At 40.3% G+C, this 23,829-nt stretch overlaps 1 protein-coding gene across 2 annotated transcripts in view; it reads left to right on the forward strand.

Moving 5' to 3' along the window:
- Nucleotides 1-23,829, forward strand: part of LOC139762807 (uncharacterized) — a 129,728-nt gene that overhangs the window by 94,327 nt on the left and 11,572 nt on the right. For both annotated transcript variants that reach the window (XM_071687965.1, XM_071687971.1), the window contains exons 5-7: nt 4,335-4,533; nt 8,798-8,997; nt 18,692-18,899. In XM_071687965.1, coding sequence (XP_071544066.1) covers nt 4,335-4,533; nt 8,798-8,997; nt 18,692-18,899 — 607 coding nt within the window. The remainder of the gene's footprint in view (nt 1-4,334; nt 4,534-8,797; nt 8,998-18,691; nt 18,900-23,829) is intronic.

The raw sequence follows: 23,829 nt of genomic DNA on the forward strand, positions 1-23,829 counted from the left end.
AACAAATTAAACAGCCATGGAGACATCACACACCCCTGCCGCAAACCTACATTCACTGAGAACCAATAACTTTCCTCTCTTCCTACACTTACACATTCCTTACATCCTCGATAAAAACTTTTCACTGCTTCTAACATCTTGCCTGCCACACCATATATTATTAATACCTTCCACAGAGCATCTTTATCAACTCTATCATATGCCTTCTCCAGATCCGTAAATGCTACATACAAGTTCATTTGCTTTTCCAAGTATTTCTCACATACATTCTTCAAAGCAAACACCTGATCCATACATCCTCTACCACTTCTGAAACCACACTGCTCCTCCCCAATCTGATGCTCTGTACATGCTTTCACCCTCTCAATCAATACCCTCCCATATAATTTACCAGGAATACTCAACAAACTTATACCTCTGTAATTTGAGCACACACTCTTATCCCCTTTGCCTTTGCACAGTGGCACTATGCAAGCATTCCGCCATCATCTTATTCTCCCTAAAATTTAATGGTACTCTCTCACCCCAACTCTTGTTTGCCCTTTTTGTCACCTCTTGCACCTCTCTCTTGACCTCCTGCCTCTTTCTTTTATACATCTCCCGTCATTTGCACTATTTCCCTGGAAGAACCGTCCAAAAGCCTCTCTCTTCTCTTTCACTAATAATCTTACTTCTTCATCCCACCACTCACTACATTATTATATTATATATATTTATTTATTTCATCAAACGTAATTGCTGTTTCCCGCACACAGAGTTAGATATAACAGCATATTTTGAGTTATTAGTCTTCTTTCTTATTTCACTCAAGCTTTCACCTTCACAGAGGCATTATCAAAAGTCTACAAAAAAGAGAAAAAAGCTGTCACAAAACCTGGATACAAAGTACAAGTAAGAAACACACTCGGAAAAAACACAGTACATAGTGCATAAAGTAAGGTAAAACACTAAAAGCGAAGCAAATTGATGATATCATAAAGGGTGGTATGAGTTACAAACTAATTACAAAATATGGGAACAGAAAAATAGAAAAACTTACAATTGAAGAAACACAGAACATTATTAAACAAGGTGGTAATATAGAAAGTTGAGGGTAGGTTGGGCTTGTCAGCAATCCAAAAACATGTTTGCTCACAATGAACAATGATATGGTAGATTGCTCTAGAAGTTTGAATCATACCAATGCGGTATATGAGTACCAAAGCAATATTGGGAACTATCAGCCCTACCATATAAACTACAGTGGACATATATCCTGCACCCTGAGCTGTTGCCTCTTGCTCCACTTACAATAAGGTAGAAGCAGACATCATGATGCACAAAAGTATGGAACGAGACTTACAAGGGAGATTATAGTGAATAACACCAAAACCATTACTAGTTGTAGTGATTGGAGGAGACTACAGATATCAGAAGGCATTCACATTAGAGAGAGCACCTGTCATCAGCATCCAGACAGACATGACCACTGCCATGCATCTCTGTGAAGGCATTTGCCCCCTTCACCGATGTTCCCATTTGTTCTCTTACCTTACACACATTATTTTCCTCCTTCCAGAACATCTTTTTATTCTCCTTAAAATTTAATGATATTCTCTCACCCCAACTCTCATTTGCCCTCTTTTTCACCTCTTGCACCTTTCTCTTGACCTCCTCCTGCTTTCTTTTATACATCTCCTAGTCATTTGCACTACTTCCCTGTTATACATCTCCCAGTCATTTGCACTACTTCCCTGCACCTCTCTCTTCTCTTTCACTTATAGCCTTACTTCTTCATCCCACCACTCACTACCCTTTCTAATCTGCCCTCCTCCCACCTTTCTCATGCCACATGCATCTTTTGCACAAGCTATCACTGCTTCCCTAAATACTTTCCGTTCTTCCCCCCATTACCTTCATGTCATTTGCTCTTACCTTTTGCCATTCTATGGTCAGTCTCTCCTGGGACTTCCTCACACAAGTCTCCTTTCCAGGCTCACTTACTCTCACCATTCTCTTCTCCCCAACATTCTCTCTTCTCTGAAAACCTCTACAAATCTTCACCTTTGCCTCCATAAGATTGTGATCAGACATCCCTCTAGCTGCCCCTCTCAGAACATCTACATCCAAACGTCTCTCTTTTACACTCATATCAATGAACACGTAATCCAGTACATATGTATACACAGACATACACATACATCTACATATATTCCATGCACATATTCATACTTGCTTGCCTTCATCCATTCCAGACCCCAACCCGCCCCACAGGAAACAGTATTGCCACCCCCTGCACCAGTGAGGTAGCACCAGGAAACAAAGAAAGGCTCATCCGCTCACACTCATTCTCTAGCTGTCATGTGTAATGCACTGAAACCACAGCTCCTCTATCTACATCCACGAACCACAGACCTTTTCATAGTTTACCCTGGATGTTTCACATGCCCTGTTTCAGTCCATTAATGGCACTCTGACTCCAGTATACCACATCATTCCAATTCACTCTGTTCCATGCGTGCCTTTCACCCTCCTGCATGTTCAGGCCCCAATCACTCAAAATCTTTTTCACTCTATCCCTTTACCTCCAATTTGGTCTCTCACTTCTTGTTCTCTTCACCTCTGACACATATATTTTCTATGTCAACTTTTCCTCTCTCATTCTCTCCATTATGTCCAAACCATTTCAACACACCCTCTTCTGCTCTTTTTACCTCACTCTTTTTATTACCACACATCTCTCTTATTCTTTCTTTACTTACTTGATCAAACCACTTCACAGCACATATTGTCCTCATACTTTTCATTTCTAACACATCTACCCTCCTCCTCGCTGCCCTATCTAAAGCCCGTGCCTCACAATCATGTAATATTGCTAGAACTACTTACCTTTCAAACATATCCATTTTTGCTCTCTAAGATAATGCTCTCTCTTTCCACACATTCTTCATTGCCCCCAGAACCTTTCCCCCCTCCCCCACCCTTTGACCCACTTCCACTTCCATGGTTCCATATATATATTAGGAAGGTAGTACCTGGAAGAGATAAAGAAATTGCCTCATTTGGTCATATCCATTCTTTAGCTGTAATGTATAATGCACCAAAACCAGAACCTTGTATCCACAACCAGGCACAACAGACCTTTCCATGGTTTTCTTCAGCTGCTTTACATGCCCTAGTTCATCCCATAATCCCTTTATACTCTAATTGGCTCTATTCTCTGCACACCTAGCACCCCCCTGCATGTTCAGGCCTTGAACCTTCGAAGAATCTTTTACTCCATCCTTCCACCTCATCCTTGGTTTCCACCATGTCCGTATTCCTTCCTCTTCTGACATGTATATCTTCTAAGTCATCCTCTCCTCATTCATGCTAACCATATGTTCAAACCATTTCACACACCCTCTGTATTTCTGCTGTACACACTTATCCTACTACCACAACCTCTCTCTTTCATTGTCATGTCTTATTTAAGCAACCCTCTTCGTGCCACATCTGTCCTTAGACACATCATTTCCAACACATCCCTTATCTTTATATTTACTTCATTCAATGCATGCTCTTGTCCTCAAAAATGTTTAGGGATGGATACCTCAAAGCATCCTTCACTTCATCCCATATCATCTCAGTTTCCCCTTTCCCCCTTCTTCCTCCATTTGACACATGGATGGTGCTATTCAGTCTTCCTTTGCTCATCCTCTCCACATGCCTGAACCATATCTGCATGCCCTGGTCAGCCATCTCAATCCAGCTGTGCTTACTACTACCCTTCTTTCTAACGCTGTCATTCCGTGCGTGATCAACCCACCTCACATTACAGATTATCCCTGGGCATTTCATTTCCAGTACATCAAACTCATGGCTCAAGACTCACATTCACACAATGTTGTTGGAGCAACTATACCTCCAGGTTTACCCATCTTAGCCCTTATGGGCACTGACTTCTCTTTCCACACACACTCTTTAATCCCCCCCCCCCCTCACTCACCTGGTTACTCATTATAACCTCCTTGGGTCCATCCATATATTATAACATTGTATTCTGCACTTTTTCCCCTCCATACATTCCAATTTTTCCGGGAGATTCAGCTTCTTCCAAACTCTATTCAACTCAACCAATTTTCTAAGATCTTAACCAATTTTCTTAGATCTTCATTCTACCACACTGTACCTCTCCTTTTGAAGTGAAACCTTAAAATGCCACACATCGTCATAGCAGCCTCTTTTGGTGCTCTCTTAACCCTCATCCTCACATGGTACTGTGTGCTAGTTTTTTAAAAGATTTTTAGGCTTTTTGTATCCTAAAATCATTATATGGAGATAGATCTTGTGATGGCTTTAAATATTTGTTTCAGGTGGACTGGATGAAAGTAGGTGAGGCATTGCCCTGTCCTGTCTCATTTCCTGATCATGCTGTTGCTCTGTCTGCTGTCACATTGCCTTTTGATACTGAATCAACCACATGTAAAGGTGTTGAAAATTGTGTTTCTGATGATGGAAGCAACAGAGACTGTTCTTCTGTCTTGCCAGCCATCTTGCAAACCAGCTGTAATGGTAACTAGAAATAAATTTTTTGAATATTTAAAGTAATTCATTTAAAATCCCTCCTACAGGTAGGGCTTCAAAAACTCTAGCATAAGAAAGTAAAACTGGAAATCCCAGTTTTCTTTGCTGACAACTGATTTTGAGATATCAGTTTTTATCAATGATTTAAAGGTATCACTGAAATGATAAGTAGTTTCTACCAATGAGAAAGATCATATTATTTCATCCAGTTTTGATTAACAGCTTATTTTTCTTTTATTCAAAGATTCTTCATACCAAACATATGTTGAGATATCTGTTTGAAGGACAAAATTCATCTTGATACTGGTTACTTTAACGACAATTCCCTTAGTTTTAGAAATTTCTGTTTACTTATTCACTGTTGATAATAGTTGATAGCATGATTATAAAGTTAGAAAAATTATTACTAACATGTTAACTTGTCTGCCACTTCTCCTGTTTAGAAATTCATGGTGCTTATAGACTTTTAGCATTACATTCAAAGTAGCAATACTTGAATCTATGTTGAAAAACTCTGCACTAAAGAATCAATTCCCCATTGTTTACAACAGAATGAGGGGGTTAGGTGTTTGATATTTCACTGATATATTCACTAAAAGGTTTATATTTGGTAAGTGGGCTTAGAAAAGAGGCCTGTGTGAAGACACACCAAGAGAGATTGGATGAAGATTGGATAAAGAGTAGTACAGGATGAGAGTAAATTAAACGAGAGAAAGATAAATAGAGGGTATTTAGGGAAGTAGTTCTTACATGTACCAGTGAAGAGTGTGGTATGCGGATGGTGGAATGTGAACATATGAGAAAAGGCAGTGAGTGAAGGGATGAGGAAGTTGAATTACTAGCAATTGAGAAAAAAGTGCTGTATGGATAGCATCTGCAGGGAAGGAGTGTGAGTGCTTGAAAGGAGTACAAAAGAAGTTGCAAGTAGCAGATGGTCAAGAGGAAGTTACAGATGAAAATGAAGGCAAATGAAAGATGGGATGAGAAAATATCAATGAATGTTTTGAAAGGTGATTATTGTAAGGAGAACAAAAGAAATGGAGAGAACAGTGAGGAGAGCAAATGAGAAAGTCTTCATGGTAAAAAAAGAGATGAAAAGAAATGGAATGTGTATTTTTGAAAGACTGTTTAATGTGTTAGATGATAAGGTAGCAGATGTGGCATGTGTGGGACAAGACAGTATAAGAAAAAATGGCTAGTAGTTTAGTGAAAAGAGAGGAGGTAATGAAAGCCTTGCTTAAGGTGAAGTCTGGCAAAGTGGCAGTGGTGATGTGATTACAGATAGATTTCTTAAGAAGATGGGTGATTGTGTTGTTAATTGGTTAATCAGGCTATTCGGTGTTTGTATATCCCAAGGTGAGGTACCTGAGGACTAGGAGAATACATGTACAACACCCTCACATGCAAGCAAGGGGGACAAAAATGGAGGCTTGATTTACACCGATTAAGGTGTATGGAGAAGTAGTGACCGAGAGGTTGACACACACATATCATCTGAATAGGAACAAGCAGTATGGCTTCCAGAGAGTGTGTGGACCAGGTGTTTGCTTTGAAGAATTCTTGTGAGACTACCTAGAGCATTAATTGTAGCATTTTTGGGTCTGGAGAAAGCTGATGAGCTTATGATATGATTGACAGATGCATCAAGGAATGTGTGAGAATGTATGTGGTAAATGGAAGATTACAAGGGAAGAGTTTTTACTGGGAGAGTAAGGAATGCGTGTGGGTAGAAAGGGAAGAGGGTAAGTGTTACCTATTTAAAGTGAATTCACATCAAGAATGTGTGATGTCTCCATAATTGTTTAGTCTGTTTATGGGACAGGGTGGTGAGACAGGTAATGCAAGGGCCTTTTTGCATTGGTCAGATCTGGTGGGGGAGCATAGATGATGAATTAGTTACTGTTTGCAGATGATATGGCTGTGATGACAGACTCCAGAAAGAAGCCCCAGAAGCTCGTGGCAGAGTTTCAAAGAGCATGTGAAAGGATAGTTATGAGTTAATGTGAACAAGAGTAAGGTAACGAGGGGCAACAGGGGGATAAAACAGGTTTGAATGGGGAAGACCTGAAGGGAGTAGAGTGCCCTTGGTACTGGGAGTTTACATGGCAACAGATGGAATCATAAAAGTTGAAATGTCATAGGGTGCAATAGCAAGCATGTGTAAGGAAATTTCAGCATCTGTTCGGGGAAAGATGAGTACATTTGAAGGTATAATAGTCCTGACAGTGTTGTTGTGTTATATGGATATGATTCTTGGGCCTTAGGTAAAAGAGTGGAAGAGGGTGGATGTGTGAAAAATAGATTGCCTTTGGATGAAATGTGGTGTGAAGCAGATTGAGCATGTAAAGAATGAAAGCATAAGAGAGAGATGTGGCAGTAAGTATAGTTTGATTCAGAGAACTGGCATGGGTGTGCTGAAATGGTTCGGACATATGGATAGTAGGAGTGAAAAAGGACTGACTAAGGGGGTTTGCATGTCAGAAGTTAAGGAAGCAAGGGAGGGGGAGAACAAGGAGATGGAGGATGGAGCAAAGAAGACTTGAAGATCATTTTAGTGTATGGAGGGGTGACATGCTGTCAATATGATGAACTGGGACATGTGAAATGGTCAAGGTAAACCTTGGAATAGTCTGTGGAGTTTAATTGTTGATGGTAAGTGCTGGTTTCAGAATGCTATTCAGTACAGCGAGGAGGTAGATGCATGCGGATGAGGTTGTTCATTTTATCCTTGATGCTACCTCACTAACGTGGGAGAAGCTGTTATGTGTAACATAGAAAATTAAGAGCCTTGGAACAACCTGTTTTGAAGGTAAGAGATTTCAGGGAAATGATATTTCCCAAGTAATCTCCTTGCTGTTTGCATTTCCTCATAAGTGCAGTGAACACTGTTAACTAATTTACATATTCATGATGATTAGATCATCTACCATCTTGCATTATTATGTCAGTATTATGTGTGGTAAGCCATTTTGTACATTCCAAGCAAAGCATCTCATGTTGAATGATTTAACATTTTGTCAATGATTTTTTATCGCCACAGCTTCAGGTGTCATTAGTAATGCCTGGATCACTAGAAAATTTTATTGTAACATAAAAAAGATGTAAATGAATTGCTCTTTACATAACTGTCCATCAGGATCATCATGACCACATTTTGTATTCTAAGCAGGTTAGTGCAGGGAGTACATTTTTTCATAGATTGTACTTGATAATCACCTTTATGCCAGTAAAGAGTCATAGACATGTTTTTTCTCACACAGAATTTTTTGGAACAATTAGCTGGTCTTCAGGTAGCATTTGGAACACTGTTCTACTGTTGTATAGATATTCTCTGATATAACTAATTAAAGTGACTAGACCTTCTGTAAGGATTGCATATCACTCATTAAAACCTGATGTGCATTGCAAACAAAATGCTGTTGAATATGTTGTGTTTACCATCCTTATAATGTTCACTCTCATCTGCCAGCCTTAAGGTCAATGCTCAGGTATTGATTTATATCTGAAGATGGTTCTCTGATGCAGTCTCAGATGGAAAGCAGATGTTTGGCAACCAGTTCTTTGGGAAAAAGTGATGAACATAAGCTTTGCTGAACTAAATTATCTTGTGGCTCAAATTGCTGCAAGTATTTGCAGTTCAGGGATGGCAGCAGCTTTTAAAGTTGGGGGCTCACAGGAGTAAAAGCCAGGGGTCTGAAGGCAACTGCAGTTCTATACAAGGAAGTTTAAACAAAATGGGGAGCTGAACTCCCTGCTTTTCAAAATGGGGAGCTTCAATTCCCCCTTTCCCCCCTGTGCTGCCACCACTGCAGTTTGAAGCTTGTTATAGCTGGGAATTGGCAGTCTTTTGGGATAACTTACTTATTCATGTATAATGTTAGCTACCTACTAGTCTCTAGACACAGAGTAACTTTACAGTTGAAGCACAGGCAATAATGAACATATGAATCTGCTTCAAAAGCAGGTGACTGTGTTGCGTTAGAATTTGGTGAGATTTTTCTCTCAACTCTGAGCTACAATCTGGATCATGAAGAGAGTTTAGTTTTACAATTGGCTGATGCTTCAGAAGAGCTTTGCCAGCTGTATGGAATATTTCAAAATTTGACAGGTCTTATTCAATAAATGAATTCCAGATTGAGTGATGCACTTGAAGTGAATGACTTTCTCAGAGAAAACACTACAATACACTTAGATTGAATGACTTACTTAAAAGAGAATACTAATCAAAGGAAGTTTGCACCCTCCATGACAGATGCATCCTTCAAACTTGGGGAAAGAATCTATAAAAGTGAAGTGGCCCGGAAGTATGGACGTCAGATAAGACATAGACAGCATGGGAAAGAGAAGGATACAGGAGTTGAGGAAACAAGTACAACAGCTGGCTGTTCTGATGCTGATTTATTAATGACATCATCAAATTTTGAGGTCTTAACTAATGAAGACCTCAGTGAGGTATAGTTCCAGTGATTCATACTACAGTTACTAATTAATCACACAATAAAGAAACCATAAGAAAACTTAGATGATCCCTTGAATAATTTCTACACTATTTGTCAGAAATTTTTTTATATGTTTCACAATCAAGTGGTGAAAAAGGTAGTTTACATATGTTTAAGAACTCTTTGTCAAATTTGTTGCACAATAACCTACCTGCTTACATCATATATCCCAGCATACACCTTCAGAGCGGTGCTGCATGTAGAATCTTTTGCAAACACTTTTGTTATAAAACATCTCTTCATCTTCATCTTTAATCATCACCTTCATTGGAGAATTCTACATGCTGACAGTCACATAAATGAAGCATTCATCTCCTTTTTAAAGAAGATTCAAAATCTAATTAGAAAAGAATGCAGGTTGCCTTGCTAAATCACCTTTGTGATTTACATCCTAATATACATCAGCAGCAGATGAAATAGTTTTTGTAAGGGAAGATTGGTAGAAGGAAAAAAATCATGATAATGCCTTGCATACTCAACTTAATTTTTGCCATTTTAGAAAATGACATTTTTCTCAAGAGCACCTTATTTGTAGAAGAAAACTACAGATACTATTTAGCTGCTTGGGGCAAATGGTCATACAAGCGCATTTCCTTAAGGACCAATACGGGATTTAATCCTTGCTCTAGGTTCGCTCTATGTGGCCACAGGTGTAGATGCTTGTGAATATATTGTAACCCATTTACCTCTTACCACCTCAGTTGGTTTTCCTTTCTAAGTCTGTTCACAATTTTCAAGTGGCATCCCCAGAGGTAGGGCAGAAAGAATTCTACCTCCATATTCCCTGCGTGTCATAGACGGCGACTTAAGGGGGTGGAAGCGAGAGGATGGAAACCCTCCCCTTCTTGTATTTCAATTTCTAAAAGAGGAAACAGAAGAAGGAGCCTATTGGGGAAAGCTCATCCTCCTCGAAGGCTCAGACTGGGTTGTCTGAATGTGTGTGGATGTAACCAAGATGAGAAGAGAGGAGAGATATGTAGTATGTTTCAGGAAAGAAACCTGGATGTTCTTGTCCTGAGTGTAACAAAGCTTAAGGGTAAAGGGAAGGAATGGTCTTAGGGGTAAAATCAGGGGTTGGTGAGAGGGCAAGAGCTAAGGAAGGAGTATCACTACTCCTGAAGCAGGAGTTGTGGGAGTGTGTGATAGTGTAAGTAAGTAAATTCTAGATTGATTTTGGTAAAACTGAAAATGGATGGCGAGAGATAGGTGATTATTGATGCTTATGCAACTGGCCATGAGAAGAAAGATTATGAGAGGTAAGTGTTTTGGGAGCAGCTGAGTAAGCGTGTCAGCAGTTTGGTGTACAAGGCGGTTGTTAGTGATGTTTGTATTTAACTCGAAGGTAACGTAACAGTTGAGGGTATGATTAGGGCACAGGGGTACTCAGTTTTGTTAATATGAATGGTGGTAAATTTGTAGAGTTGCGTGCTGAAAAAAGACTGATGATTGGGCATACCTGGTTTAAAAGAGGGATACGTATACACAAGTATACTTATGTGTCAGTGGACATTATTAGATTACATATTAATTGATATATGTATAAAAAAGAGACTTTTGGATGTAAATGTGTTGAGAGGGGCAGCTAGTGGGATGTCTGATTTCTATCTTGTGGAAACAAGGTTGATGATTTGAGGAGGTTTTTGAAAAAGAGGAAACAAAGTTGGGGAGAAGAGAGTGGTAAGAGTAAGTGAGCTTGGAAAGGAGACTTGTGTGAAGAAAGACCAGGAGAGATTAAGTGTAAATTGTCAAAAGGTGAGAGTAAATTATGTGAGGGGAGTGGGTGAGGAATGGGAGTTTTTTTTATGTTGAAGGCTCCAGTCACGCACAAAAGTCCACATCAAGGCCAGGCCTTAATTGAAATATAGAGAGAATCATGAAATGGAAAGATTAAAGATAAAGGAAAGTATTTACAAATTTTGGAGGAAGTGAGAGACCTGTCTTCTGAAATGTGCCAGGTCATAGTTATTGGGAACACATGAGAAGGTAGAAAGTTCCAAAGCTTTGACGTGTAGCGAAAGAAGCAGGTATCAAAAGGATCCATCCTTGAGTTGCCAATGACCACACAATAATCATGTGATGCAGCAGCTTGCCAAGTATTTCATGGTCTAGCTAGTGATGGGGGTACTTATGCAGCCAGCTCTCAAGAGCAAAAGCCAAAGTAACACCTATAGAAGAGGGAAAGTGAACCAACATTGTGGCGTAGGGCAAGGGGGTCAAGTTTGGAAGTTAGCATAGGACAGTTATATGTTGGATCACTTTCAACTCAACTCTGTCAAATAAGGATACAGAGCTAGAACCACCCCAGATGTGGGAGCAGTACTCCATACAAGGACGAATCAGTCCCTTGTATAAACAGAGCAACGATTTAGAAGAGAAGTTTCAACATCTAAACAGAACACCCAGTTTCTTAGAGGCAGCCTTAGCTATTCCTGTAATGTGGGGTTTCCAAGAAATAGTGGATATTACATTAATACTAAGTATGTTTATTGAGTCAAGAGGTGGAATTACAGAACTGTCAAACGAGGAGAGATGAGAATTATGAGGGGTTTTCGATAGAGAGATGTGAAGAAATTGGGTCTTGGAGGCATGAAGTATAACTAGATTTTGTCTACCCCACTGCAATTCGAATGAAAGAAGAGGGAGCAGAATTGAAGGATGTGGATGAATGCAGTGTTGAGTCATCATCATATGAGTGCATTGGATTGTTTGTGGAGGAGAGGAAATCATTGAAAAAAGGAGAAAAATTGTAGGGTACAGGACAGAACCTTAAGGGACACCACTGTTGATGGAGAAATTTGGGGAGGCTGATCTATCAACAACCACAGAGATAGATATGAAGGAGCACATTGAGGGAGGGAAGCCAAAAGAAGGGAGCTTAAAGATGAGACCCTGATGCTATACCCTGTTGAAAGCCTTAGATATGTCAATGGTGACTGCATGACTCCCCAGCCATTAGTAAGATAGGATAGAATATCACCAATGGATCTCGCCTTACTGATCAGAGAGAGGACTATTATTTTTGAGTTGTTTAAGGATATGGGAGTTGAGGAGGGATTCAAAGACTCTGGAAATGGTAGATGTCAAAGCAATAGGACGATAATTAGAGGGGTCAGAACAATCACCCTTCTTAGGGATGGGATGTATCAATTCATGCGTCCAAGGAGAAGGAAAAGTTTTGGTTTTTAAACAGAAATGGAACAGATGAGCAAGCACAGGTGCAAGTTTAGAAGCACATTCTTTCAGTACACAGGGATGGATGCCATCAGGACCATAAGCTTCGCTTGTGTCCTAAGAAAGAAGTGCTTTTTGGACAGTCTGAAAAGAGATAATGGCAAGAGGCTTAGGATTAGTAAAAGGACCATCAGCAGGTGAAAGAATGTTAGAGTCATCCAAGGTGGAGTTAGAGGAGAAACAGGAACCAAAGACAGTTGCTTTGTCTACAGGAGAGACAGCTATAGCGCCATCCGGACAGAAAAGTGAAGGAAATTTAGAGCGACAGAAGTTGTTAGAGACTCTCATAGCTAAAAACCAGAAAGACATATTATTGGATGATGAGGAGAGGTTATTACACTTCCTTTGAATAAAGGAATGTTTTGTCTCATGGAGAATATGCTGCAGTGATTATGGGGAGTGATAAAAGCTGAATGGGAGCCAGAAGAAGGAGAATTTTTCCAAGCCCAATATGCTTAATCCCTTGCCTGAATGGCCTCAGGACAGGAATAACTGAACCATGGATTGGAAGAGGGGATAAAAGCGTCCATTCCCGCAAGAATAACCTCTGCTATGCGTTAGGTGGGGAGAGAGAAGCATCATCACATAAGAGACAGTAATTTATCCAAGGAAAGTCAGAAAAAAGTTACGTAAGTTATTCCAGTCAGCTTTGTTGAGATGCCAGTACTTACGCTTAGAAGGGGCTGCTAGAGGAGGAGGTGAACCAATTGGGGGCAAGATTGTATGTTTACAGAGGAATGGACTAAAAGTGAAAAACAAATCCAGAATATTGGGAGAGTGGTCACAGTGGTCAGGAATATGGGTAGGATTGGAGATAATTTGTTCTAAATAATTGAGAGTGGAGAATATGAGGGCTTCAATCCCTCCACCATTTGTATGGGAGGAATTCAACCATTCCCCATGGTGAATGTTGAAATTCCCAAGGTAGAGGATCTCAGCTTGGCAGGAGTTTAGATAGCCGAAGAAGGAAATAAAATTTGTAGAATTAGTAGAGCAATAGGGAAAATTGTGGTAGTAGGGAGACAGACCTTGAGCCACATAACATCAAAGTTTGGGGACTCAAGGTCCTTGAGTCAAGCAGGTGTGTTGATGTTGGAATAAGCACAGACACCACCTTTGAACCGGAATTGTGAGTGGAGGTTATAGTTAGATATGAAAAAAGAACTAGTGAGAACATCATTAGAAAACTGTCTCAGATAGAAGTAAGATATCAGAAGAGGTACTACACAGATGTTCAACTGAGAAGAGGTTACTAGAGAGACCACAAATATTGGTATAGTGGATGGAAAAAGAGGAAGGTCTAACAAAGAGGGAAAGGCCATAGGAGGGACCAGTACAACTACTGCCAGAGCTCTCCCTCTCATTGACAGTAGTCAGGCAGAAACCCAGAGATTATTCGCATTTCATGATACCAGGGACTGGAAGATGTAGATGGCATCAGAAAGAGTAGTGAGTGGTGGGATGAAGAATTAAAGTTGCTAGTGAAAAAGAAAAGAGAGACATTTAAGTGGTTCTTACAGGGAAGGAGTGCAAATTTTTGGGAGATGTATAAGAGAAAGTGGCAGGAGGTCAAGAGAAAGGTGCAGGGGTTGAAAAAGAGAGCAATTGAGAGTTGGGTGAGAGAGTATCATTAAACTTTAGGTAGGGTAAAGAGATGTTTTGGAAGGAGGCAGATAATGTGAGAAAGACAAGAGAACAAATGGGAACATTGGTGAGGGGGGCAAAAGGGAAATGATAACAGGTAGTGATGAAGTGGGGAGATGGAGTGAGTCTTTTGAAGGATAGTTAAATGTGTTCGATGATAGAGTGGCAGATATATGATGTTTTGGTCAGGGTGGTATGCGAAATGAGAGCGTCATGGAAAGTGGTTTGGTGAAGAAGACGTTGAAAGCCTTGTGTAAGATGAAATGCAGCAGGGCGGTTGGAATGGATGGTATTGCAGTTGAATTTATGGAGAAAGGAGTTGATTTTGTTGTTAAGTAGTTGGTAAGGATATTCATTGTATGTATGGATCATCATGAGGGACCTCAGGATTGCTGGAGTGCATGTATAGTACCATTGCATAAAAGCAAAGGGGATAAAGGTGAGTATTTAAACTACATAGGTATAAGTTTGCTGATTATACCTGGTAAGGTATATGAGAGGGTATCGATCGAGAGGGTGAAGTGATGGACATAGGATTAGATTAGGGAGGAGCAGTGTGGTTTCAGAAGTATTGGAGGATGTGTGGATCAGGTGTTTGCTTTAAAGAATATGTGAGAAATGTTTAGAAAAATAGATGGATTCGTATGTGGCATTTATGGATCTGTAGATGGCATATGATAGGGTTGATAGAGATGCTTTGTGGAAGTTCTTAAGAATAGCTGAGAAGTCTTTATCAAGAGTGTATGGCATGTATACAAGTAGGAAGAGAGGAAAGTGAATGATTCCATGCAAAGATTGGTCTGCAGGAGGATATGTGATGTTATCATGGTTGTTCAGTTTGTTTATGGATAGGGTGGTAAGTAGAGGTTAATGTGAGAGTCTTGGAGAGAGGGGCAAGTATGCAGTCTGTGAGGGATGAGAGGGCCTGAGAAATGAGTCAGTTGCTGTTTGCTGACGATAAAGCATTGGTGGCTGATTTGAGTGAGAAACTACAGAAATTGGTGACTGAGTTTTGAAGAATATGTGAAAGGAGAAAATTGAGAGTGAATGGGAATAAAAGTAAGGCTATTAGTTTCAGCAGGGTTGAGGGACAAGTTAGTTGGGAGGTAGGTTTGAACAGAGAAAAATTGGAGGAAGTGAAGTGTTTTAGATACCTGGGAGTGGACATGGCAGCAAATGGATCCATGAAGCAGAAGTGAGTCATATATACATGGGGTTGAGGGACAAGCTAATTGGGAGGTAAGATTGAGTGGAGAAAAACTGGAGGAAGTGAAGTGTTTTAGAAATCTGGAAGTTGATTTAGCAGCAGATGGAGCCATGGAAGCAGAAGTGAGTCACAGGGTGGGGGAGAGGGCGAGACTGTTATCTCGGAGAGCAAAAATGGGTATATTTGAAGGAATCGTGGTTCCAACAGTGTTATTTGGTTGCGAGGCATGGGCTATAGATAGGGTTGTGCAGAGGAGGGTGGATGTGTTGGAAATGAAATATTTGAGGACAATATGTGGTGTGAGGTGGTTTGATCGAATTAGTAATGAAAGGGTAAGAGAGATATGTGGTAATAAAGGAGTGTGGTTAAGAGAGCAGAAGAGGGTGTGTTGAAATGGTTTGGACATGTGGAGAGAATGAGTGAGGAAAGATTGACAATGAGGATATATGTATCAGGGGTGGAGGGAAGAAGAAGCAGGAGACCAAATTGTAGGTGGAAGGATGGAGTGAAAAAGATTTTGAGCGATCGGGGTCTGAACATACAGGAAGATGAAAGGTGAGCAAGGAATAGAGTGAACTGGAACGATGTGGTGTACCTGGGTGGATGTGCTGTCAGTGGATTGAACCAGGGCATGTGAAGCATCTGGGGTAAACCATGGAAAGGTCTGTGGGGCATGGATGTGGAAAGGGAGCTGTGGTTTGGTTGCATTGCACATGGCAGCTAGAGACTGAGTGTGAACGAATGTGGCCTTTTTTGTCTGTTCCTGGCACTTCCTCACTGGAGGGAAGGGATGCTATTTTCTAATGTGGGAGGGTGGGAATGGGAATGGATGAGGGCAGCAAGTATGGATATGTACATGTGTATATATGTATATATCTGTGTATGTATATGTATGTATGTGTTGAAATGTATATGTATGTATATGTGCATGTGTATGTGGATGGGTTAGGCCATTCCTCATTTGTTTCCCTGCTCTACCTCGCTAATGCGGGAGATGGCAGTTAAGTATAAGATATTATATATGATAATATATATATATATGTGTGTGTATGTATATGTACATGAATGTGTTTTTATGTACATATATGTGTATGTGAGTGGGTGTATCTTTCTATGTCTGTTTCCTGGCACTGCAGTGGTAATGCAGGAAATGGCAATTAAGTATGAATGAAAACTGAAAAATAGAATATGTATTTAACCTTACAGTTTCAAGATATTCATATATCACTGAAAAATAAAATAATCCCAGAGGTTATTTTGTCTCCTGGTATCCCTCTGATAATATATAGAAGATTTGTAGTTGTGTCAGCACAAAACGTTAGAAATTGTGGGAGTAAGGCCTGAGTATCAAGTCAGATGCCATTGTGCAGGTTTTATTTTACCTTCACTGAAAGATTTATTACTGATTTTCTCTTATTCTGTATAGTGAACCTCTTCTTGTTTTAGTAATTGTGATTCACATATAATTAAAAAAGAAAAGCAAAATTTTAAACTCTGAAAAATGTGCAGTGTTTTAGAAATAGGTGGGTAGTAGTGGCAACACTGTCTTCACTTGCACTACAGACATCCTTACTTGTCTCATCTTGGTCAAAATTCAATTAACAGACAAGTTGACTTGAACGTATGAGTCCTGCCACATACATTAAGTTAAACCCACTATTGGTAGCACATGAAGATACAGATAGCAGATCAGTTACTACTTCAGGGAAGCCTGCTTGTTCATTATGTTTACAAATTGTAATGAGCTAACTTAGATTTATTAAGTAAGAATGATTAATTTCTCAGGGCTTTTCCCACATTAGGTAATTCAACGAATAATAGACCTGTAAATAAGTAAAGAAGAGTTTAATGTTCTAGGAAGAATTCTTGTACAGCTCTGCAAGTAATGCATCATACAAGCTTCATAGGTTTCATAACCATTGCAGGTTTACATCATTTTCTGGCTACATAACAATGGATTGTTTCTTATGTCCAAGCTTTTAATAACTTCTCAAACTTTCTTTCAATGTAGACTTTGCGTGTTGCAGTCTTCTCAAGCCTGAATGCAAGAATAAAAGCTACAGGTTAATCTTTATACTGCCTATGGTTATGAAGATGATTTGATAGCAGATTGCTTACCTGTACATTTCATTTAGGTTTAGCTAGGCAAACTAAAGTTGGTTTTCAGCAGTCACAGCCTGTAGTTTTTAGTGGTTTTTGTGGTTAAGGCCAATTGAGACATCTGTCTCTTCGTCATTCAGTTAATATGCCAATGTTCTTTCATGTTCTGTTATTAGACATGGTATCAGTTGTAAATCTCATTATTCATGTTACTGAATTCATATTTCTCACCTTTGTAATCATGCCTTAAATCACTTCAATATTGCTGTTAGATTATACACACATCTCTCTTAAATCATTTCAGTATTACTGCTGAATTATATACTCATTTGCCTAAAATCATTTCAGTATTGCTGTTGAATTATATACTCATCTTTACTTTTGGTTTGCTTAAGTGAGAAACAAGATAAGTTTAAGAAATGGCACATTTTTAGTTACATTCTCAGCTTCACACATTTTAGGTTCATATCTATCTATCTATCTCTATATATCTCTGATGCCCATTCTCTCTGGGAACTCCCATCAAGGGGGTAGCCATGGCATTAGGGACGTCCACTTATCTCTGTCTTTCCATGCCTCCCATGCACACTCCATGCTGTGCATTCTCCCACCATTTCTCTCTCTCCTTTACTCTTCTACTCTTATTTTCCTATGTCACAGGTGCTCTTCCTCTAACACCAACCCCTTTAATCATACTTTCATACACTCTTCTTGTAGACAACCAATGTTGCATTCTTTGCGTATGCCTAAAGCACCTCAAAGTATCATGTCAAAGTACTATGTTTCACCCATTCTCCCACTCCATAATTGATTTATTGCCTGTGCATTCTGTACCATCTTTTGTATGACCCCTCATAGCTGTCCTCATTCCAGCTAGTCATACCACATGCTCCTCCCTAATAACTCATTTCTATATCCTAGATTCTTGACCTATGTGACTCTATGGTAAACTAATGTAAGTCGTAAAGGCTCATAAGCAGTCAATAAGGAAACAAATATATGTTGCAAAGATGTGGCTGTCTTTCTAGAAATTATTTTGAAGTAGATTTTTGATTGATTATTAATAGGACCAACCTTGTGTCAACTAGATTTACAATTCATGCTGTAGTCTTTTGATATCATATAATGACGGTTGATTTTAAAATACTATTATTTCTTTGGGCATAGCCCGTGCATGATTATGGTGAGAAAGCATTTGCTGATACCTCAGAGTACCTCTAAATCATCAGGACAGGTTCTAGTGATTTAATTTAGTTTTGAAAGATTTTATTATATATAGAAACATTTCAGAAGAATTCAGTTACAAAACTGCTTATAGCTATGTAATGGCTATCTTTTTATAACTGGACGTAGCATATCCCACATATTGGTACAAGGATTGTGTAAGCAATCATGGACATCAAAATGCATCACAGATTGTAATGTATTACAAGTATAAGATAACTTTTCTTTGTCTTGTTGAAAGGATGATTTGAGTAAAGAACAAGAGGAGATGATTCCTGAGCACCTTCAATGCCCTGTGTGTCTGGACATACTCTACAGTCCTCTAGTTGCACGACCCTGTGGACACACGTTTTGTGAGCCTTGTTTGCGTCGCCTAGCCCAAACAGACCCCACTCACACACTCTGTCCTCTCTGCAGGCAGACAATTGGCCAATGCATGCCTTGTCCAGGTGAGACTTGGATTTCTATTGCTTCCCCGAATGTCATCTTTAACCCATTGACTGCAGCTAGTCTATATATTTGATATGCCTTTAGTGCAGCAATTTTCAATAGATATGAAGAAATCCCTGGGGATAGGGGAGAAAGAATACTTCCCACGCATTCCTCGTGTCGTAGAAGGCGACTAAAGGGGACGGGAGCAGGGGCCAGAAACCCTCCCCTCCTTGTATTTTAACTTTCTAAAAGGGGAAACAGAAGGAGTCACACGAGGAGTGCTCATCCTCCTCGAAGGCTCAGATTGGGGTTTCTAAATGTGTGTGGATGTAACCAAGATGAGAAAAAAGGAGAGATAGGTAGTATGTTTGAGGAAAGGAACCTGGATGTTTTGGCTCTGAGTGAAACAAAACTCAAGGGTAAAGGGGAAGAGTGGTTTGGGAATGTCTTGGGAGTAAAGTCAGGGGTTAGTGAGAGGACAAGAGCAAGGGAAGGAGTAGCACTACTCCTGAATCAGGAGTTGTGGGAGTATATGATAGAGTGTAAGATAGTAAATTCTAGATTGATATGGGTAAAACTGAAAGTTGATGGAGAGAGATGGGTGATTATTGGTGCATATGCACCTGGGCATGAGAAGAAAGATCATGAGAGGCAAGTGTTTTGGGAGCAGCTGAATGAGTGTGTTAGTGGATTTGATGCACGAGACCGGGTTATAGTGATGGGTGATTTGAATGCAAAGGTGAGTAATGTGGCAGTTGAGGGAATAATTTGGTATACATGGAGTGTTCAGTGTTGTAAATGGAAATGGTGAAGAGCTTGTAGATTTATGTGCTGAAAAAGGACTAGTGATTGGGAATACCTGGTTTAAAAAGTGAGATATACATAAGTATACGTATGTAAGTATGAGAGATGGCCAGAGAGCGTTATTGGATTACGTGTTAATTGATAGACGCACGAAAGAGAGACTTTTGGATGTTAATGTGCTGAGAGGTGCAACTAGAGGGATGTCTGATCATTATCTTGTGGAGGCGAAGGTGAAGATATGTGGGGGTTTTCAGAAAAGAAGAGAGAATGTTGGGGTGAAGAAAGTGGTGAGAGTAAGTGAGCTTGAGAAGGAGACTTGTGTGAGGAAGTACCAGGAGAGACTGAGTAGAGAATGGAAAAAGGTGAGAACAAAGGAGGTAAGGGGAGTGGGGGAGGAATGGGATGCATTTAGGGAAGCAGTGATGGCTTGCGCAAAAGATGCTTGTGGCATGAGAAGCGTGGGAGATGGGTTGATTGGAAAAGGTAGTGAGTGGTGGGATGAAGAAGTAAGATTATTAGTGAAAGAGAAGAGAGAGTCATTTGGATGATTTTTGCAGGGAAAAAATGCAAATGAGTGGGAGAGGTATAAAAGAAAGAGGCAGGAGGTCAAGAGAAAGGTGCAAGAGGTGAAAAAGAGTGCAAATGAGAGTTGGGGTGAGAGAGTATCATTAAATTTCAGGGAGAATAAAAAGATGTTTTGGAAGGAGGTAAATAAAGTGCGTAAGACAAGGGAGCAAATGGGAACTTCAGTGAAGGGGGCTAATGGGGAGGTGATGACAAGTAGTGGTGATGTGAAAAGGAGATGGAGTGAGTATTTTGAAGGTTTGTTGAATGCGTTTGATGATAGAATGGCAGATATAAGGGTGTTTTGGTCGAGGTGGTGTGCAAAGTGAGAGGGTTAGGGAAAATGATTTGGTAATTAGAGAAGAGGTAGTAAAAGCTTTACTGAAGATGAAAGCCGGCGAGGCAGCAGGGTTGGATGGTATTGCAGTGGAATTTATTAAAAAAGGGGGTGACTGTATTGTTGACTGGTTGATAAGGTTATTTAATGTATGTATGATTCATGGTGAGGTGCCTGAGGAGTGGCGGAATGCTTGCATAGTGCCATTGTACAAAGGCAAAGGGGATAAGAGTGAGTGCTCAAATTACAGAGGTATAAGTTTGTTGAGTATTCCTGGTAAATTATATGGGAGGGTATTGATTGAGAGGGTGAAGGCATGTACAGAGCATCAGATTGGGGAAGAGCAGTGTGGTTTCAGAAGTGGTAGAGGATGTGTGGATCAGGTGTTTGCTTTGAAGAATTTATGTGAGAAATACTTAGAAAAACAAATGGATTTGTATTTAGCATTTATGGATCTGGAGAAGGCATATGATAGAGTTGATAGAGATGCTCTGCGGAGGTTTTAAGAATATATGGAGTGGGAGGCAAGTTGTTAGAAGCAGTGAAAAGTTTTTATCGAGGATGTAAGGCATGTGTACGTGTAGGAAGAGAGGAAAGTGATTGGTTCTCAGTGAATGTAGGTTTGCAGCAGGGGTGTGTGATGTCTCCATGGTTGTTTAATTTGTTTATGGATGGGGTTGTTAGGGAGGTGAATGCAAGAGTGTTGGAAAGAGGGGCAAGTATGCAGTCTGTTGTGGAAGAGAGAGCTTGGGAAGTGAGTCAGTTGTTGTTCACTGATGATACAGCGCTGGTGGCTGATTCATGTAAGAAACTGCAAAAGCTGGTGACTGAGTTTGGTAAAGTGTGTGAAAGAAGAAAGTTAAGAGTAAATGTGAATAAGAGCAAGGTTATTAGGTACAGTAGGGTTGAGGGTCAAGTCAATTGGGAGGTAAGTTTGAATGGAGAAAAACTGGAGGAAGTAAAGTGTTTTAGATATCTGGGAGTGGATCTGGCAGCGGATGGAACCATGGAAGTGGAAGTGAATCATAGGGTGGGGGAGGGGGCGAAAATTCTGGGAGCCTTGAAGAATGTTTGGAAGTCGAGAACATTATCTCGGAAAGCAAAAATGGGTAAGTTTGAAGGAATAGTGGTTCCAACAGTGTTGTATGGTTGCGAGGCGGGGGCTATGGATAGAGTTGTGCGCAGGAGGGTGGATGTGCTGGAAATGAGATGTTTGAGGACAATATGTGGTGTGAGGTGGTTTGATCGAGCAAGTAATGTAAGGGTAAGAGAGATGTGTGGAAATAAAAAGAGTGTGGTTGAGAGAGCAGAAGAGCGTGTTTTGAAATGGTTTGGTCACATGGAGAGAATGAGTGAGGAAAGATTGACCAAGAGGATATATGTGTCAGAGGTGGAGGGAACGAGGAGAGGTGGGAGACCAAATTGGAGGTGGAAAGATGGAGCGAAAAAGATTTTGAGTGATCGGGGCCTGAACATGGAGGAGGGTGAAAGGCATGCAAGGAATAGAGTGAATTGGATTGATGTGGTATACCGGGGTCGACGTGCTGTCAATGGATTGAACCAGGGCATGTGAAGTGTCTGGGGTAAACCATGAAAAGTTGTGTGGGGCCTGGATGTGGAAAGGGAGCTATGGTTTCAGTGCATTATTACATGACAGCTAGAGGCTGAGTGTGAACGAATGAGGCCTTTGGTGTCTTTTCCTAGTGCTACCTCGCACACATGAGGGGAGAGGGGGTTGTTGTTCCATGTGTGGCGAGGTGGCGATGGGAACAAATAAAGGCAGACAGTATGAATTATGTACATGTGTATATATGTATATGTCTGTGTGTGTATATATATGTGTACATTGAGATGTATAGGTATGTATATTTGTGTGTGTGGACGTGTATGTATATACATGTGTATGTGGGCGGGTTGGGCCATTCTTTCATCTGTTTCCTTGCACTACCTCGCTAACGCGGGAGACAGCGACAAAGCAAAATAAATAAAATGAATATGAAGAAATCTGTTAAATTTTTTGTTTCACTTAGTTGCTCTGCATTCTCAACACAGACATACAGTCAACATCACAATGCATTATTATCAGTGGTCCCACACAGTGGAAGTGGCCAGCTCCCTGAGTGTTGCAGGAGCTTCATAAGGATAGAAGGGAGATGCAGATAAGGGTTTCAGTGCATTACACTTGACATCTAAAGAATGGATGTTAGTTGATGTGGTCTTTCTTCCTCTGTTCCTAACAATATCTCTATGTTGTGGGAGATGGCAATCAGATATGAAAACCATATATTTATCATTACAGTAACATGAAAGATGGTGATTATGAAAGAACGGAGAAAGTAACACATTACTTATGGGTGTGGTGAGATTATCAAATGAGTAACTGTTCAGGCTGCAACAATCTCAGGCATATGAGCATCTGCCAAACTGCATAATATATATACATCTCAGTGTGCAAATATGTTATAATTCCTGAGCAAAAATGGGTATGTTTGAAGGAATTGTGTTTCCAACAATGTTATATGGTTGCAAGGCTTGGGCTATAGATAGGGTACAGAGGATGGTGGATGTGTTGGAAATGAAATGTTTGAGGACAATATGTGGTGTGAGGTGGTTTGATCAAGTAAGTAATTAAAGGGTAAGAGAGATGTTTGGAGATGAAAAGAGTGTGGTTGAGAGAGCAGAAGAGGGTGTATTGAAATGGTTTGGACATAAGGAGAGAATGAGTGAGAAAATATTGACATAGAGGATGTATTTGACAGAGGTGGAGGGAAGGAGAAGCGGGAGACCAAATGGAGGTGGAAGGATGGAGTGAAAAAGATTTTGAGTGATCAGGGCGTGAACATACAGGAGGGTGAGAGCGTGCAAGGAGTAGAGTGAATTGGAATGATGTGGCATACTGGGGTCGACGTGCTAACAGTGGACTGAACCAGGGCCTTGAAACATCTGGGGTAAACCATGGAAAGGTCTGTGGGGCCTGGATGTTAATAGGGAGCTTTGGTTTGGGTGCATTACCCATGACAGCAAGAGACTTGAGTGTGAACGAATGTGGCCTTTTTTGTCTGTTTTCATGGCACTACCTCACTGAAGCAGGGGATTACGATGCTGTTTCTGGTGGGGCGGGGTAGCGTCAGGAATGGATGAAGGCAAGCAAGTATGAATATGTACATGTGTATATATGTATGTCTGTTTATGTGTATGTATATGTATGTATGTGTTGATATGTATGTATATGTGCATGTATG

Source organism: Panulirus ornatus, chromosome 3 (genome assembly GCF_036320965.1).
Source record: "Panulirus ornatus isolate Po-2019 chromosome 3, ASM3632096v1, whole genome shotgun sequence".
NCBI lineage: Eukaryota > Metazoa > Arthropoda > Malacostraca > Decapoda > Palinuridae > Panulirus > Panulirus ornatus.